Raw genomic sequence first — 18,318 nt, 5'->3', positions numbered from 1 at the left:
AATGTGCAGTTGTCAAGTTGTCAAATCTCTCAAGGTAGCCCGCCTGGTGTTGACCCCATCCAATCCCAGCCGGCTTCCAGAATTACTGCTGGTCTTTAAAGATCAGTTCATGTGGAGAAAGTAGCTGCTTTGGAATAGAGGCCAAGGCCTTCTCCAGATGTTGTCTCCTGGCTCTGGGATTCAGAGCCATTATACGCCACTCCTGTCCCTCTGCTCCCCTAACCCTGCCCTCCCCAGGCTTTGCTCCCCCCCCCTCAAATCTTCAGGGATTTCTCATCTCAGAGTTGACAAGTGTAGAGCCAGGGCCTTCTCCATCCTGGAGTGGGCTCCCTGAACAGATGTGTGTATGGGGTCTTCTCCTTGCAGAGCTCCACTGTCTGGCCTGCCATTCTGCCAGGGCTTTTGAGGGGGGTTGAACTGGCAGGCATCTTTTAAAGCAGGGTAGGGGGGCAGATTTGGGTTCTGCTCTGTCACGGGGTCTTAACTGAAAACATTTCCAGCTATAATTGCAAGCTGCCTTGAACCACGAGGGAAGGTGGAGTGGGAATCTTTTCATAAACCATGTCAGCAGAGGTTTCTGCAGGTGCCGTCAACAACTACTGGCTCACCTGTTTCCCCCCCCCCTTGTGTCTCCCAACCTGTGAAATTGCCTGTTCAGAGAGCTCAGGAAAGCTCCCACAGGAATCGGCAGCTTTAAAAGATAGACTCATGGAGGATAAGTCTGTCAGTGACTACTAGCTATCGTGTTTGAGGGGAACCTCCAGCTGAATCCCAGAGCCAGGAGGCAACATCTAGGGAAGGCCTCGGCCTCTCTGCCCTGTTGTTGGCCCTCCAGAGGAACTGTGTGTGAGGCAGACGGCTGGACCAGATGGACCCCTGGTCTGATCCAGCAGGGCTCTTCTGATGTTCTTACGAAGGCCTCGGCCCTGTTGTTGACTGTCCAGAGGAACTGTTTGGCCACTGTGAGACAGGATGCTGGACTAGATGGCCCCTGGTCTGATCTAGCAGGAATCTTCTGAGGATTTTAGTTTCATTGATTGATTGATTACCTGATTACCCACCATTCCCGGACCCGCACTGGCTCGTGGCTGCTTACAATAAGATTTAAAACCCACATAATAACATACAATATGATAAGACCATACTGGCGGTCAAAAACCACTCCATTAACCTCCCCCCACCCACCCATCCCCACCCTATAATAAAGTAACCACTACACCTGGGGGAGATCTACTGATGTCCGGCCTATGGTGGCCTATACCTGGTGGGACCCATTCTTCCTAGCCTGGACTCAACCAAACGCTTGGCAGAAGAGCTCCGTTTTGAAGGCCCTGTGGAACTGTGATAGCTCCGTCAGGGCCCTTAGCTCTTCCAGGAGCTCATTCCACTAGGTCAGGGCCAAGACTGAAAAGGCCCTGGCCCTGGCCCTGGCCCTGGCCCTGGCCCTGGCCCTGGCCCTGGCCCTGGCCCTGGCCCTGGCCCTGGCCGAGGCCTCCTGGGGACCAGGGATAACCAACCGATTCAAACCTGTAGAGCAAAGAGCCCTGAGGGGGACATAATGAGACAAGCGGTCCCTCAGATACGGGTGGCCCAGGCCACAGATAGCCTTAAAAGTACGAACAAAAACCAAAAACCAGATCTGGAAGCTAACCAGTAACCAGTGCAGCTGTCTCAGCACAGGCTGGATATGGGTCTTTGAAGATGACCTCATAAGGACCCTTGTAGCCGCATTCTGCACCAATTGCAATTTCCAGGTCAGAGATAAGGGTAGGCCCACGTAGAGCGAGTTTTAGAAGTCTAATCTGAAAGCGACCGTTTTTGGATCACTATGGTCAAGTATTCTGGAGACAGGTAGGGCGCTAGCAGCATCGCTTGCCGCAGGTGGTAAAACAGCAATTGGGCTACCCTCATGATCTGAGCCTCCATAGAAAGAGAGGCACCAAAGGTCATTCCCAAATTCCTGGCAACAGGTGCAGGTGTTAATTGCACTCCATCTAGGTATTGGAGGCGCGCTTCCTGATCCTGGCCTCTTCTACCCAGCCACAGGACTTCCGTCTTGAAGGGTTGAGTTTCAGGCTCCTCTGCCTGAGCCATCCAGACACGGCTTCTTAGGGACCGTTTATGCACTGGATGATTCATGCCGGGCTGCAGGCTGGAGTTTTAGTCGTGGCAGGTTGCCCCACCTCTTCCTGCGCCCACATGGGGGAGCATTTGGCCTGGTGCACCTCATCCGCCCCCGATTTGTGCTCCTGCACAGGAGCTGGGGCAGTGAAGTTCCCAGTGCATAAACGGTCAGGGTCACTTCCCTGGCCTTCTGCAAACTATATAAAGCTGAACTATCTAAGAGGGCTTTTCTGCTCACGTAATGGGATTGCACTCTACCAAATGGGTTTCACAAATTTACCTTGATAAATGATTGGTACTTTTGATCTATAGTGCCGTGTATAACAGATTCAAAGTAGATTTCTATTATGCAATTTCTCTACTCTTTAATGTGTCATTCTGGATACTTGTGCTGTGCACCTGCTTTCCTCCTTTCAGTTTTCTCATGGCCTAATGCATTGGTCCCGCTCTGTTGATTGTATTGACTAGCTGTACATTTAAAAACTGTTTGTCAGCGTAAGCTATTTTCTTGTATATGCCTGTTGTGACCCGCCCTGAGCCAACTGCGAAGGGTGAACTAAAAGAATAAAATTATTATTGGCATCCTCATCCTCAGCTTGGTGTGAGAGCCTTTTTGGTGTGAGAGCCAGTTTGGTGTAGTGGTTAGGAGTGCGGACTTCTAATCTGGCGACCCGGGTTCGATTCCCCACTCCTCCTCCACATGCAGCCAGCTGGGTGACCTTGGGCTCGCCATGGCGCTGATAAAGCTGTTCTGACCGAGCAGGAATATCAGGGCTCTCTCAGCCTCACCCACCTCACAGGGTGTCTGTTGTGGGGAGAGGAAAGGGAAGGTGAATGGAAGCTGCTTTGAGACTCCTTCGGGTAGAGAAAAGCAGCATATAAGAACCAACACTTCTTCTTCAGTAGTATCGAGCCTCTCTCAGCCTCTCCTCCTTCACATGGTGTCTGTTGTTGGGACAGGAAGGGATGGAGACTGTAAGCCACTTTGAGACTCCTTCAGGCAGGGGAAAGCGGGGTAAACCAACTCTACCTACTTGTCATTCCCCACCCCCTGGAAATGGGACATGATTCTGAGTAAATTGGTGCTGCAATTGTATTTTTTAATTTTATATTATTGATATTATTCTGTGTATATTTTAATCTTCTGAAGTTGCCCTGAGCCATCAGGAAAGGGCAGCATATAAACGGAATTCTTATTATTAGTAATAATAATAAGGATGATATTGCATCTGGAGGAGTGGTGATGCACGTGAAAGATGATACCCTGAATTAAACTCTGTTGATCTGAGGGGCCAGCGGACTCAAACTTTCTCCCCTCGAAATACCAGAAAGCGGGTAAGAAATGTCACGTGGGGAATTTCTGTCTCCCGCCTGCAGGTGGCAGCGCGGAGGCCACGGCCGAACTTTCTCCATGAGGAGGGGTAGAAGATGCCGGCTTTGCCCGCACTGCTGCTGCTGCTGATTCTCGGCTACGCCCACGAGAGCACCGAAGTGCTGTCTTCCCTGCGCATGGGTAAGAGGAGCTCCATCGGGAAAAGTGCAGAGAGGGCAACCGAGTTTCGGAGGCTGGACATCCCCTAGGGCAGGGGTAGTCAAACTGCGGCCCTCCAGATGTCCATGGACTACAATTCCCAGGAGCCCCCTGCCAGCATTCGCTGGCAGGGGGCTCCTGGGAATTGTAGTCCATGGACATCTGGAGGGCCACATTTTGACGGATAGGCTAAAGCAGGGGTAGTCCATGGACATCTGGAGGGCCGCAGTTTGACTACCCCTGGGCTAAAGTGTCTGGGACTTCAGTTTAGCAAAGAGACGACTAAGAGGGAGGAAGACAAATAGAAATAGAGATGTATAGAATTATGCATGGGGCGGAGTTGGCGAAGAGGACTCTTCCTCCCAGATTACTAGAAATTGAGCACAGCTAGTGAAGCGGATGGGCAGTGGGTTTGGGATGGACAGAAGGAAATACTACTTTACGCAGAATGATTAAAATGTGGAATTCGCTGCCGGAGGATGTGGCGATGGCCATAGGAGTAAACAGCTTTCAAGGGGGATTAGATGGATTCATGGGGGGGTCAGTTTATCAGTGGCTACTAGCCATGTTGACCGAGGGGAGCCTCCATGTTCAGAGGCACTGATCCTCTGCATGCCACAGCCAGGAGGCAACGTTAGGAGAGGGCCTTGTCCTCTTTGCCCAGTTCTCGACCTCCAGAGGAACGGGTTGGCTGCTGTGTAAGACAGGATGCTGGATGAGATGAACCATTGGGCTGATCTGACAGGGTTCTTTTTAGGAACGTAACCTGTTGGGGGAGACTGAGTCGTGGGGGCTGCTCGGTCAAGGTGGCAGAGCTGTAGGTAGTAGCAAGGAGCCAAGAAGTTTGGGATCAGGGTGACCCTGCGGGTGATGGATGGCCTCCGAGAGCTGGGCTCAGTCGGGTTGGCAGATCCATTAGTTATCCTCCCATCCAGACGGCTGTGGATAAATCGGCATTTGGGCAGGAGGGGAGAACCACAGAATGTGGGGAGCAGAGACTGCATTTTGTGGGACAACGTGAAATCCCTGTGAAGAGGGTTAGGGAGAAGGTCCCTGCTGACCAGGGGATTCGAGGTTGAAGGTCCTGGAGGACCAGATTTCTATGGGGGGGGCAGTCCCTGGTGTTGCCGTTGGAGGCGGGTTTTAATCACACGTCCTGTCCTTGTGCTTCTGATGTTGGAGTGGGAATTGGGGCATTGACCCCAATTTCCCAGGGTAGGGGGCGTTGGAGGCTAAACCCAGCTCAATCCTGCACTTAGTAATCTATATTAAACAATTTCCATAGAAAATTATGCTTCCCCAAAATCATACGCTGATGCCCATTAATCATTTGGTTTTAAAAATATCCCCCCCTATCCTAATAGTCTGAGTCTCTGTCAAAGAAAGAGGGCTCTGTAAGAGGAGAGGAAAGGAGACTTGAACTCCTTTGCTGAGACAATTAAACCCTTTGCTTGTGAATGAAAAGGTGCCACCGGGAAGCCTGGGCGGGGCATGGCCCCCAGTTGGAAATACAGAGAGCCTGGCAGACTGGGGGGCATTGCCCCTGCCAGGAAACCCCAGCCTGAGCCTCACTGCCCCCCCCCCAAATGTTTGTGCCTGGTAGGAATTCACAAATAAAGGTTCAGAGGGGATCTTTGCATAGGGCCCGGGGGCTGAGAGGCTTAGCAGCCCTGACTGTGAAAAGACCGTGCACAAATCCCCCCCCCCCCCAGGTGTGATCAGAATTGACCAATGTTCAGCCTGGAGAAAAGAAAGCTGAGAGGGTACATTTGGAAGGTTGTCACTTGGAGGAGGGCAGGGAAAGGTTCCTGTTGGCAACAGAGGCCAGGACCTGCAGTAATGGCTTTAAGCTACGTGTAGAACGGTGTCAGCAAGATATCAGGAAAAATTTTTCACAGTCTGAGTAGTTCAGCAGTGGAATGGGCTGCCTAAGGAGGAGGTGAGCTCCCCCTCACTGGCAGTCTTCAAGCTGTGGCTGGACCAATCCTGATCCTGGATGTTTTAGGCTGATCCTGCATTGAACAGTGGGGTGGGCTAGATGGCCTGGGTGGCCCCTGCCAACCCCAGGATCCTGATTCTACCTTTGGACTAACCTCATGCTGCTGTGTCTTTTGGTCTTCCAAAGCTGCAGTGGAATTTGTTAGGTCTCTCCTCCGCTTCTGAAGAGATTGCTTCGAGGTCTCCCATCCAAATACTGCTCAGGGACAACTCTGCTTAACTTCTGAGACCTGATGAGATCAAGCTAGCCAGGTCAGAGACATAAGGTGGGGTATTAGAGGAGCAGGTGCAAGGCTATAAAACCTGGTATCGGAAGGGAAGCGGCAGGGCAGGATTTTCATGGGAAAAGCTTCTTAGCAATGCTTTATACAAAAGAAAATTATATGAGTGGACAGTCGCCAGTAATCCAAGAGTGAATATTTATGCCACTGCGCTAAAACCATCACAAAAGGTGCTCCTGCGGCTTAATGTCTTATTGTGAGATGTCGTGCTGCCACTTAACGACGCCCAAGAATTAGCGTTTGGACCTCAGAAACTGTCCAAACAGGAGACTGCAGTCAAGAAATCCAAAGGCAATTGAGAGAGCGAAGAGTAGGCATGAAAAAGCTAGGAAAGGTTCTTAAGGATAAGGACGTTTTGCTGGCAACAAAGATGGGGTTAATTTATTAAAATCAGAGTCCAGTAGCACCTTTAAGACCAACAAAGAGTATATTTACATACAGCGCCATGAAAATGGTTCACAAATTCCAGAGACGAATAGGAAAAGCCAGCAGTTTGGATTTCCTTGAGATTGAATTGCATGAGAAACCTTTTGTGTACAACGAAGATGCCCACATTAAGAGAATAATGAACAAATCAGTAATCAGTCGCTGCCCGCAGTAAGCGGAGAACTGGCCCTAGAGGTAGAAATGGCAAAATCAGAGTCCAGGGGCACCTTTAAGACCAACAAAGATTTATTCCAGGCGTGAGCACTCGAAAGCTCACGCCTGGAATAAATCTTTGTTGGTCTTAAAGGCGCCACTGGACTCTGATTGTGTTTTGTCGTGCTGCTTCAGACCAACACGGCAACCCACTGGAATCTAAACTTAGGCTGTCAGACTTGAGTCACATTTGAAAAGTCGAGGGACACGGGGAAAGACTATCATGCTAGGAAAAGGCAGCAGAATAAGAGGGAAAGCCCCGCCAGAGATGGATTGACTTGATTATGGGAGCCATGGCCTATTCTGCATAGGACATTTGGGAGGTCATTCAGTGACAGGGTCGCCATAAGTCGGAAGTGACTTGACCTGAGGTCACACACTACGTTATGTCGTTTGTCTGAAGTTGTACAACTGAGCTCTTCTCGTGCTGGGTCTCTGTCCATCTCTTCCTCTGAATTTTATTATTGATACTTCTTACTAATTAGATTGTTGAACACCGCTCTCGGGCCAGCTGGTTCACGGTGGTTTACAACAGAATAAGTAAGACATCCCCAATAATAACTATCAGTAATAAAAACCACTCCCTCTAAAATACATATTCCACTGAACAGGTCTAGCCCAGCTGCATACCTGAAGGTAGGTCTTTGGAGGAATCATAGAATCATAGAATAACAGAGTTGGAAAGGACCTCCTGGGTCATCTAGTCCAACCCCCTGAACTATGCAGGATAGTCAAAACCCTATTGCTCATCTACTGTAACCTGCCACCCCCTTGAGCCTTCACAGAATCAACCTCTCCGTCAGATGGCTATCTAGCCTCTGTTTTAAAATTTCCAAAGATGGAGAACCCACCACCTCCCGAGGAAGCCTGTTCCACTGAGAAACCACTCTAACTGTCAGGAACTTCTTCCGGATGTTTAGATGGAATTTCTTTTTAATTAATTTCATCCCATTCATTCTGGTCTGTCCCTCTGGGGCAAGAGAGAACAATTCTGCTCCATCCTCCATATGGCACCATTTTAAATACATGAAGATGGTTATCAGGAGGAGGGGCCGTATAGCTCTTCCTTGCCCTGGCCTCAACCAAATGCCTGATGGAAGAGCTCCATCTTGCAGGCCCTGCGGAACTGAGATAGCTCTGAGAGGGTCCTAGGCTCTTCTAGGAGCTCATTCTACTAGGTAGGGGCCAGGACTGAAAAGGCCCTGGCCCTGGTCGAGGCTAGGCGCGCTTCCCTAGGGCCGGGAATGAGCAAAAGGTTCTTATCCGCAAAGCGTAAGGCCCTGCGGGGGGCATAGAGTGACAGGCGGTTCCTCAGGTATGTGGGTACCAACCCGTGTATGGCTTTAAAGGTTAAAACCAGAACTTTGAACCTGTTCCAGGCAGCAATTGGTAACCAATGCGGCTGTCTTGGCACAGGCTGGATATGGGCCCTCCAAGGTGTGTTATGAGGACCCTAGGAGCTGCACTAGCTGAAGTTTCTGGATCAAAGACAAGGGTAGGCCAGCATAGAGCGAGTTACAGAAATCTAATCTGGAGGTGGCTATCACATGGATCACTGTGGCCAAGTGGTCAGGGGACAGGTAGGGCGCTAGTAGCCGGGCCTGACGAAGATGGAAAAATGCCTGGCTCGCTACTCTCTTGACCTGCGCCTCCATAGTCAGGGAGGCATCGATAGTCACACCCAGATTCCTGGCCTGGGGCACGATGGAAGTTGTGCTCCTGCTAGGGTGGGTAGGCGTGCTGCTTGGTCCTGCCCCCTGCCTCCCAGCCACAGGACCTCCGTCTTGGAGGGGTTGAGTTTCAGGCGACGCTGCTCGAACCATTCAGTCACTGCTTCCAAATATCTGGTGAACGGGTCTGGGGGGAGTCTGGGCGGCCGTCCATGAGGAGATCGAGCTGGGTGTCATCAGCATACTGATGGCATCCCAGCCCGAAGCTCTGTACCAGCTGGGCCAGAGGGCGCATAAAGATGTTGAACAATGTGAGGGAGAGGACCGCACCCTGGGGGACCCCACAAGGGAGTCTATAGGGCTGCGAGAATTCCTCCCCCACTGCAACCCTCTGGGTCCGGTTCTGGAGAAAGGAGTGCATCTAGTGCAAGGTGGTGGTCTTTATCCCCGTGCCAGCGAGGCGGTGGATCAACAGCTCGTGATCCACGATGTCAAAGACCGCCGACAGTCCCAAAAAAACAGCACGGCTGACCTGCCTCTATCCAACTGGCGACGGAGGTCATCCAAAAGGGCGACCAACACCGTCTCCACCCTGTGGCCAGGACGGAAGCCCGACTGATATAGATCGAGTGCCGAAAGCAACACAGATGGTGTCTCCAGCATCTCTGCTTCCTGTTTGCAAGGAGACTTCTTTTAGCGATCCGCTCTAATAGCTCTTGATAGACCTGTCCCCCATCATTGCGGGAGTCCTGGCCAAATGCGTAACCCGCTGTCAAAACTCCCTACGGAGCTTGTGATTTTGATTTCGCAGGACAGGAATGTTTTGGGAGAAAGGAGCGTTTCCTGGCACGGCGCGCTTCTTACAAAGGATTTGTGTAGCTTTGCGTTTTTTCAATGTGATGGGTGCCACTATTGGTCCCAGCGGTGGCCATTCGTTGTAGTCGCAGGTGAATGCAGAGCGGGTCACATAGAAAGGATCGGGGAGTTTGCAAGAATCGTGGGGGGGGGGGGGAGCTGAAAGATCAGAATAAAATTGTTTTATCTATTTACTTTGTTTATATCCGACCTTTCTCCCCAATGAGGGCTCAAAGCAGCTTACATCATTCTCTCCTCTTTTTTATCCTCACAACAACCCGGTGAGGTAGGTCAGGCAGAGAGGGAGTGACCAGCTCAAAGTCACCTGGCAGCTTTCAGTGGCAGAATGGAGATTCGAACCTGGATCTCTTCGATCCTGGTTGGGCACTTTAACCACTACACCGCGCTGGCTGTCTTTTGTCCTGGGTGGGCGTGGCACAGGAGAGAAGAGCCTTTTGAAATTTATGGCTGTCTTTCTCCCTTGCAGAACTCAAGGTGGCTTACAGTAGATAATATCCATATATAGAATTGAGTTTGTGTATTATCCAACAACGTGCCAAGGCTCTGATTGGCCCTCACTGGGGGAGAAGCCCCCAGTAGGGAGAGGGCACTCCTCCACTGAGGGCCAATGAGAGGCTCTTCCCCACCCCTGTCCCCCTTCTCCTCTGTGCCACTTCCCAGTGCTTGGCATGTGGAGGAAGAGCTGGCAGGGGGAAAACCGGGAGAAAGGGGAGGCTGTCTGCTGCAGGTGCGTTAAGCTGCCCGCCCTCCTAGCTGCTGGGTGACCGGGGGGGACCGTCTGGACTTGCTTTGCTGTAGCCACTGTACTCTCATGGCCAGCGAGAGAGCCTGAACATGCTCTGCCACAGCTGCACCGCATTCCCAGGCCTCCTGGCTGCCGGGAGACCAGTACAGTCCATCTGTGCCCGGTTCACCACAGCCACGCGGCTCTATGCCATCGTGCCTCGCTTGCTGGCCTGCCCTCCTCTGTGGGAGCCCTTCCACCCTCCCTCCTCCTTTCCGCAACCCATTTTTAAACCAGCCTTATCTCCAAGTAATAATATTTTATTTCTTTACTGCCCTTCTTCGTATGAGCTCAGGGCGATTCACAGCAATAATGCCTTCGATAAAAGCAGTTACTCTGCTTTCAAAGTGATCTCCAGTCTGTATATGTATGGGGAAATGTAAAAGAGGTAAAAGAAGATGTAAAAGAAGAAGATACATATTGTTACGTGCAAGCTTTATGTATATCCTTTTTCTAATTAGCCTACTTGTAGTGTATAGCAGGGGTAGTCAAACTGCGGCCCTCCAGATGTCCCTGGACTACAATTCCCATGAGCCCCTGCCAGCGAACGCTGGCAGGGGCTCATGGGAATTGTAGTCCAGGGACATCTGGAGGGCCGCAGTTTGACTACCCCTGGTGTATAATATGTAAGGGTTTTCTTTGTATTCCTCTAAATAAGAATTATATTAAAAATAATAAAATTACAATAAAATGCCATTTAAAAATCGCTTTGCGGCCTCCGCCACCTACCCCAAAACTGGAGATGATATCAAATAGGGCGAGTCAAGAAAGAGGAGGTGGAGTGTGGCCCATAAAACCTCAGACCCCCCCTGGTCTCAATCATAGGCCTGGTGGGAGAGTGCCGTTTTGCAGGCCCAGTGGAACTTTGACAGCTCCGTCAGGGCCTGGATCTCAGCAGGCAACTATATCAATAAAAGGGTTGTTAAAAATAAAACAGAAACAGTGTGAGAAATTCATAAAAGGTCACGGCTGAGAAACTCTGATCAGGACTGCCAATAAATAAAAACTGCTCTGCTCTTGAGTGCCCCTCAGTCCTAATTAGCTATATTCCGGCATATTCTTAAGATCAACAGTGAGGGGGCCAAGTGCACTTCCCTGGGGAGATTGCTCCATAATCATGGTGCTGCCCCCAAAAAGGTCCTGTCTCGTGGGCCAGCCAGGCAAGCCTTGATTCATGGGACAGTCGGGAGGGCCATGTGATCTTTAGTTCAAGGGCAGGAATTGTTTCAGCTGTGCAGTCGTGTCCGACTCTTGGCGATCCCATGGCACAGCTGTTGACGTGATCCCCAATCCTGTACTGCCTCCCTCTCCAATCACGTCCAACCACCATGTTGTTTGTCGGCCTAGTTTCTTTTTTCCACTCAACAACCGTAGCATAATTGCTTTCTCCGTTGAGTTGGATCGCATGAGATGGCCAAAGTAATTGATCCCAAGTTTCGTGATTCTGGGCAGGAATTAGGGGCACACAAGAGCAGTGCCTGCGGAGGTGGGCAAGAAAAACCAGTTGGTGTTCGCCCGCAGATGAGAAGGAATTGCCCATCAAGGGTAACCTTGACTAGGTATTAATAGGCTATGGTTGACTTTTGCTTCTTTCCTTCCCCTCCCGCTTCTGTCCCTAGCCGCAATCTTGGATGACCAGACAGTGTGTGGCCGGGGGGAACGACTGGCATTAGCCTTGGCACGCGAACACATCAACAGCATCATCGAGGTGCCTGCCAAAGCCCGCGTGGAGGTCGAGATCTTCGAACTGCAGCGGGACAGCCAGTACGAAACCACCGACACCAGTAAGTTGGATTGGCCCGGGCCTCCGACTCAATTCGGAAAAGGCTGAAAGTCAGTGTGGAACGGTCTACAGCAGGGGTGGCCAAACGGTGGCTCGCCAGATGTCCATGGACTGCAATTCACATGAGCCCCTGCTGGCAGCGGCGGCTCATGGGAATTGTAGTCCATGGACATCTGGTGAGCCACGGTTTGGCCACCCCATGTGCTGAGGGGCTCGTGGGAATTGTAGTCCATGCACATCTGGCGAGCCACAATTTGGCCACCCCTGATCTTTGGCAAACACGTGCTGACAGTGGCTCATGGGAATTGTAGTCCATGAACGTCTGGAGGACCACAGGTTGACTACCCCTGCCCTAGAGTCCCCCTTGCGAAGCATCCTTTTTCTCCAGGGGAATGGGTCTCTTAAGTCTGGAGATTACCTGTAATTCCGAGGTCCTGCCTGGGGCCGTGCTGAGCTGAACGACCCCTTAGTTTTGCACAAACCCTCCGGCTCGACTCATTCCTGGGCTGCTAAAACCTTCTAATCCGGCCCTGCTCACAGACCTCATTTGGGATCCTGCAGCAGAAAGAGAGAGCGCCAGGTACTGAATTCACAGCATAGGTGAGCATCAAGCGCAGGGCCTCTGTGGTTCATGCGGCTCAATTCTCCTGGCTCCTCTGCTGTGCTTACGCTTAGCAGGCATGTGTGAAATCTGGGAAGTGAGCAGTAATGTTATTTTAGTAGGTCATCTGCAAGGAGGAGGGGCAGGTGGTGGTGATGGTGGTGGAACGTGCTGTCGGGTTGCAGCTGGCTGGCTTCCGATAACCCCAAGGGGGTTTCAAGGCAGGAGAGCTTCAGAGGTGGCTTGCCATGGCCTGCCTCTGCATAGCCACCCTGGACTTTCTCGCCAGTCTCCCATCCAGATATCCACCAGGGCGGACCCTGCCTAGCTTCTGAGAGCTGATGAGACTGAGCTAGCCTGGGCCATCCGGACGAGGGCAAGAAATGCAGAGGGGCTTTTGATGAAGCTGGGCCCATCCTGCGGGAGGGTGGGCTAGTTGTCCTTAATGTCGGGTTTCCCGGCTGGGAGGAACAACAGGATAAGTAGGGACAGATAGGTGGGAAGGGAAAGAAACAAGGAGGTAAAGAGAAGAGGAAGAGGATAGAGGTCTATCCAAGAGGCCTGCGTGAAGGCAAGAGTCTGGTGTTGTCTGCCCCCCTAAGGGCACTCAGATAAACTGCACCTGAACATGGGGGTTCCATTTAGCGGGAATGTCAAATAGCCAGAGACAGTATGCTGGGGGTCTGACCCAGATTTGGGAATAAGTACGTTAGGGAGTTTGTCTGCTTACCACGGGGTGATTTAGAAATTGCTCAGGGGAGGTAGGCCGAAGCTCCAAGGTGAAGTTTTGGCAGCTGTGCCATGAGTGTGAGAACTGGCAAGTTGGACGAATGTCTATGTAACGCTGGTCTAATCTTTGTGCAGTGTGTCAGATCCTGCCCAAGGGGGTGGTCTCAGTCCTGGGCCCGGCTTCCAGCCCAGCCTCTGCGTCTATCGTCAGCCACATCTGTGGGGAGAAAGAGGTGAGAGCCCCATCCTTACTTCACGGATATGATTGCTACCTCGTTCCCCAAAGCTTTTTATTCCACACTTTCTTTTCCTCTCCTTTAATCCAGTAAAAGCTCTGTGATGCATAGAACTTGAGCAGTGAATAGCTATTGTAAATCATTTATTACCCAGTAGACAAAAGGAACTCTGCACTTCCAGTAGCTGCCAGAGTAAGGACTTCTCTACCCCCTTCGCTCTCATGCGCAGGCTTAGTCAATGTGGTTAGAAGAGCCCTAATGGATAAGAATGATAATCGTCATTCCATTTTCCACTGGGGACCTACAAGCAAATCCAGGCCGCCAAAGCCTTCTCGTTTTGGAGCTTCCCTGCAATTGGCATCCAGAGGTGCACATCCTCTGAACATGGAGGTTCCATTTAGCCGCCATAACTCGTAGACACTGATGAATCTATCCTCTGGGAATTTGTCTTACGGCCTGTGAAGCTAACAGCCATTGCATCCTGTGTCGGTGGGCATTTCCGCACATGATAAATATAGTGAAATGTTTGCTGAATGTAGGCGCATATTCCGGACACTCCGTATAACGTCGCCTACATCCAGTGTCTAGGTAGCAGCCGCTCACTACACCCTCCATTTTAAAGCACGAGTTCGGGAATCCCAAAAAGTGGATTCACCAACCTAAAAAGTGTGATCCACCAGCAGGCAACCAGCAATAGGGACATATGGAGGGTGAAACACGCAACAGTCAACTTTGCGATGTCCCACCCTCGCTCCTGCCCTCTCCCCTTCATTTCCTGCTCAGCGAAGGAAGCAGGGAGGGAGTGATGGGTTGATGGGGTGTATGTAAACCACCCCTGATTAATTTGCCCAGATTGATTGGGGGTGGCGGCTGGGGGGTGGCTGGGAGCTTGCTGAGAGCCTTTTGGTTCTTTTAAATGACGGGGGGGGGGATCTGCCTCCCTCCCCGTGCCTCTGCTTGCCAGCCGTGTTTTTGGGGGGGGGGAGGCTTTAAATAATGTAGCAATGCATTTTCATAGAAAAGAATATGCATTGCTATGTGTAAGTCTCAAGTTAAAAAAAAGGGGGTGAGACCAACAAATCACTGATTGGTTGGCCCCGTTGATTGACAGGTCGAGGTGTGGTGAGTGAAATAGTGTGTTGCTCTCTTGTTTGCTGTTTGTACAGCATGTGTGAAGGGGAAGACCCTACAGTAAGGCTTTGAAGTGTGGAGGGGAAGAAGAGTATCACACTATTGTAGGTCGCAGGCGTCTCACCATTTTGACCACTGTGCGGAAATGCCCAGTGAGTTCCACAAGTTAATTATGGATTGGAGAAAGAAGTCCCTTCTTTTTGTCTGTCTGAAGTGGTTTGCCCATCTTGTCTGTTAGGTGCCCTTGCTTTGTAGTGTTTTGAGAGATTAAGAAAAAAAACTTTCTTGCTTTTTCTCCCCTTCATTCATATTGTGTCTAATTTTATAAACCTGGTCTGATGCCTCAATCGTTGTGATTGTCCTCTTCTGCTCCTCGTCTGTCTCGATATTCCCTTTGAGACGGTGCAGGCAGAATCGCATGGATCGAAAAACACATCTGATTTTCCATTGGGGAAGTCAGATGGCTGCATGGAGTCACCTTCCACCAGCAACTGTGACAGATTCTGCATCACTAATATGGCAGCATTAATAAAATGCTCGCTAAATAAGAAGTTAGTTTCATTGTTATGTATGCAGTACCTTGCCTGAGCAAAACAAGGAAGCATTCATCTCAGCTGTCATATAAAGCCCACCATGCAAAGCAGCAATTCTCCTCAGGGGAAATAATCTGTGTGATTTGGAGAACACTTGTAACTTTGGGAGATCTCCAGGCACTACCAGGATGTTGGCAATCCTAATAAGACCTGAGAAGATATTTGCCCAGAATAGGAAATGGCTGCCAGGGCAAGGGAAAGCATCCAGATGTAGTAGCTCTTAGCTCGAGATGCCAGCCTCCAGGTGAGACCTGGGGATCCCCTGGAATTACAGCCCCTCTCCAAATTACAGAGATCAGTTTCCATGGACAAATTGGCTGCTTTGGAGGATAGCCTCTGTGGCCTTGGACACAGTCCTCTGCTGCTTGAATCTGAACCCCTTTGCTTGCAACAGCCTTCCTCCAGCCCTTTTCTGCTGGCGGGGCTCTAAGAAGAAATTCTGAGAAGGGAAGAATGGGGGGGGGGGCAGGGAGTGCAGCAGATCCAGCTCTTCCCTCCCACTCCTTTCCCATTGTGTGTGAATTCAACAAGGCCACCGCAGACTAGACAGATGAGCAGAAACCCACTCTGTCCTCCTGACTCCTCCCCCTCTTAATATAGATACATACTAGGAGCCAAGCCCATTGTATTCAGGAATACAACAGGTGTTAGATTTGGGGCATGGAGTGGAAGAACTCTGCGGATGGCCTCCCCTTCCCCACAGGACTTGAAAAGGCAGCTGTTATGGAACTCACCGGCAGGGGCAGCTCTCATGCAGCCGGGATCTGCAGGCTCCAAGCCTCAGAGGGAAGTGGAAGGAGGAGGGGGTGGTCAGGGGTGGGGGACGGAAGGTGAGTGGCTGGCCGCTGGACAGACAGGAAAGCCTGTGGGAGGAGGAGGTACTCAGGGGCGGGACAGCCGCCCTGATTGGGTGTTAAGCGCTGAGTGGCACTTAAGCCATGAGACCAGCTCCTACTCCAAGGCCTTACCAGAACTATTAAGTGGAACAGATATATTTTAAAATTTAAATCTCCCCCCAACTGGAGTATTTTGGGGGCTCTGAAGTCACTCTGGCGTTCCTAGTAGCCCTGATTGAGAATGACTGCTCTAGAGAGCTATTGCCCATCTGAGTAAACAAGACTGACCTTGATATACTGGATCAGGCCAGCCGTTTAAGGCAACTAAATTAGTTGGTGACCCAAAAAAGAGCGGGGAAATCCTGCAAGCCACTAAATGTGTTTAGTTACAGGGCAACTGTGTCAAATTTGCATGACTTTGTGGTATTACAGAGTTTGGATTTTCCTTCTCCTGCAAAATGAGTTCCTTCGGTTGAGAGTTTCGGTCTGCCCATACCTGTCAGCCAGGGGACAGGAAGACAGATTATCAGCCCCCCAACTGATTGACTCTTTTCCCCCTTCTCCAGATCCCCCATATTAAAGTGGGTCCTGAGGAGACCCCAAAGCTGCAGTACCTTCGTTTTGCCTCCGTCAGTCTCTACCCCAGCAACGAGGACGTCAGCCTCGCCGTATCCCTCATCCTCAAGTCCTTCAACTACCCCTCCGCTAGTCTCATCTGCGCCAAAGCTGAGTGTAAGGAAAGGAGGCGGGGCCCTGGGGCGGGGAGGAGGGATTGATCATGGGCGTTGCCCTGCTGAAGTCAATCAAGTGACATGAAGGTACAAGTCAAGGGATGAGTCTGTAACTTGGAAACTGCCCCCAAAGCAGAATTACGTCTTCTGCATCCAGTGAAGTCAACTCTGTTTAGGGAAAGCTCTGTTTGGACCCCTTTCACTGAGGTTATTTGCTAGACTCTTTTAGGAATTTACAAATATTATTTAAATCATTTATTAGGTATCTTATATCTTTAAGGAGATCGAAGTAGCTTATAATAGAGATAAAAGGCATAAAATAGAATGTAGGAAGAACAAAAGCCCCAAATTTAAAATCTCAACTCAGGATTGCAAATAAACTCGACCTCATCCATAGGCCACTTTGGGTCCCGGTGGAGAGGGGAAGAAAGGCGAGTTCTAAAATAAGAGAAATAAATTCTAAGCATCTTGAGTGCTCTACAATCGTGTGTATTTTAGGAGGTTCTTTTCTTCTCTAGGCAAACTGTAGGCAAAATGCTCTGGCCTGACAGACAGAAAACTGAGGCCATCCCAGGGAAGCCTTGACTACAGCTTAGCACAGGAGTTGATTCTGGTTCACTCTTGCTCCATGGCTCACTGGCGTGTGGAATGCTAAAATGGTGTGTGGAATGCTAAAATTGTTCTTATGAGAATAAGCAGCTTTAACAGGGGATTAAATAGATCCATGGAGGAGAGGTCTATCAGTGGCCATGGTGACTGAGGGGAACCTCCACATTTAGAAGCACTCATCCTTTGAATCTCAGAGCCAGGAGACAACGTCAGGGGATGGCCTTAGCCTCTCTGCCTTGTTGTGACTGGCTGGTCACTGTGTGAGACAGGATGCTGGACTAGATGGTCCCCTGGTCTGATCCAGCAAGGCTCTTCTGAGGTTCTTAGGAAGGCCTCAGCCTCTTTGCCCTATTGTTTGACCAACAGAGGATCTGGCTGGCCACTGTGTGAGGCAGGATGCTGGACTAGACAGACCATTGGTCTGATCCAGCAAGGCTGTTCTGAGGTTCTTAGGAAGGTTTTGGCCTCTGTGCCCTGTGGCTGGCCCTTCAGAGCAGGGGTAGTCAATCTGTGGTCCTCCAGATGTTCATGGATTACAATTCCCATGAGCCCCTGCGAGCAAACGCTGGCAGGGGCTCATGGAAATTGTAGTCCATGGACATCTGGGGGACCACAGGTTGACTACCCCTGTTTCAGAGGACCTGGCTGGGCGCTGTGTGAGACATTATGCAGGACTGGATGGACCACTGGTCTGATCTAGCAAGTTTCTCCGTAGGTTTTTATAGGAATGGCAGTGCAGAGAACCGGGTGGCAGGACACCTGTTTTAAGTGCAGAAGTTCCCAAGTTTGATCCCTGGCATCTCCTGTGAAATGTTTTCACAGGAAATACTTCTTTAACCAGCAAGCTTGGGCCAGTGGTTCTTGAGGATCTCACGTAGCTGGTATGTCTCTGCTAAAAACCCTGGGGAGGTGCTATCAGTGAGAACAGAAAAAAGACGGACCGATAGGGCAGCTCTGTGTGTGTGTTTGTGTGTTTATCTGCTGTATGTATCTAAATAGAAGCTCTGTATTGAGCAGTAGGCAGGTTGCTGGAGAGGCAACAGGGACGTATTCTAAATAAAGAAATCAAAGAAATAAGCCATGGGCGGCATAGCTTTTTACAGATTGGATTCAGCTGGCTTTTCTGGCGGAGACAAAGAGGGACCCTGTTGACCACCCTGAAAGAT

The 18,318-nt window shown here is 50.5% G+C and overlaps 1 protein-coding gene across 2 annotated transcripts in view; it reads left to right on the top strand.

The window, feature by feature from the left end:
• Window positions 1-18,318, top strand: part of GRIK5 (glutamate ionotropic receptor kainate type subunit 5) — a 100,040-nt gene that overhangs the window by 28,275 nt on the left and 53,447 nt on the right. For both annotated transcript variants that reach the window (XR_013230929.1, XM_077336709.1), the window contains exons 2-5: window positions 3,502-3,637; window positions 11,523-11,687; window positions 13,152-13,249; window positions 16,379-16,544. Coding sequence is in view for 1 of the 2 variants with exons in the window: in XM_077336709.1 (XP_077192824.1) it covers window positions 3,553-3,637; window positions 11,523-11,687; window positions 13,152-13,249; window positions 16,379-16,544 (514 nt within the window). In the remaining variant the exon portion in view is untranslated. The remainder of the gene's footprint in view (window positions 1-3,501; window positions 3,638-11,522; window positions 11,688-13,151; window positions 13,250-16,378; window positions 16,545-18,318) is intronic.

The sequence above is a fragment of the Paroedura picta genome, chromosome 5 (assembly GCF_049243985.1).
Source record: "Paroedura picta isolate Pp20150507F chromosome 5, Ppicta_v3.0, whole genome shotgun sequence".
Lineage (NCBI taxonomy): Eukaryota > Metazoa > Chordata > Lepidosauria > Squamata > Gekkonidae > Paroedura > Paroedura picta.
The sequence above is the reverse complement of the archived record's forward strand: the minus strand, read 5'-3'. Positions and strand labels throughout refer to the sequence as shown.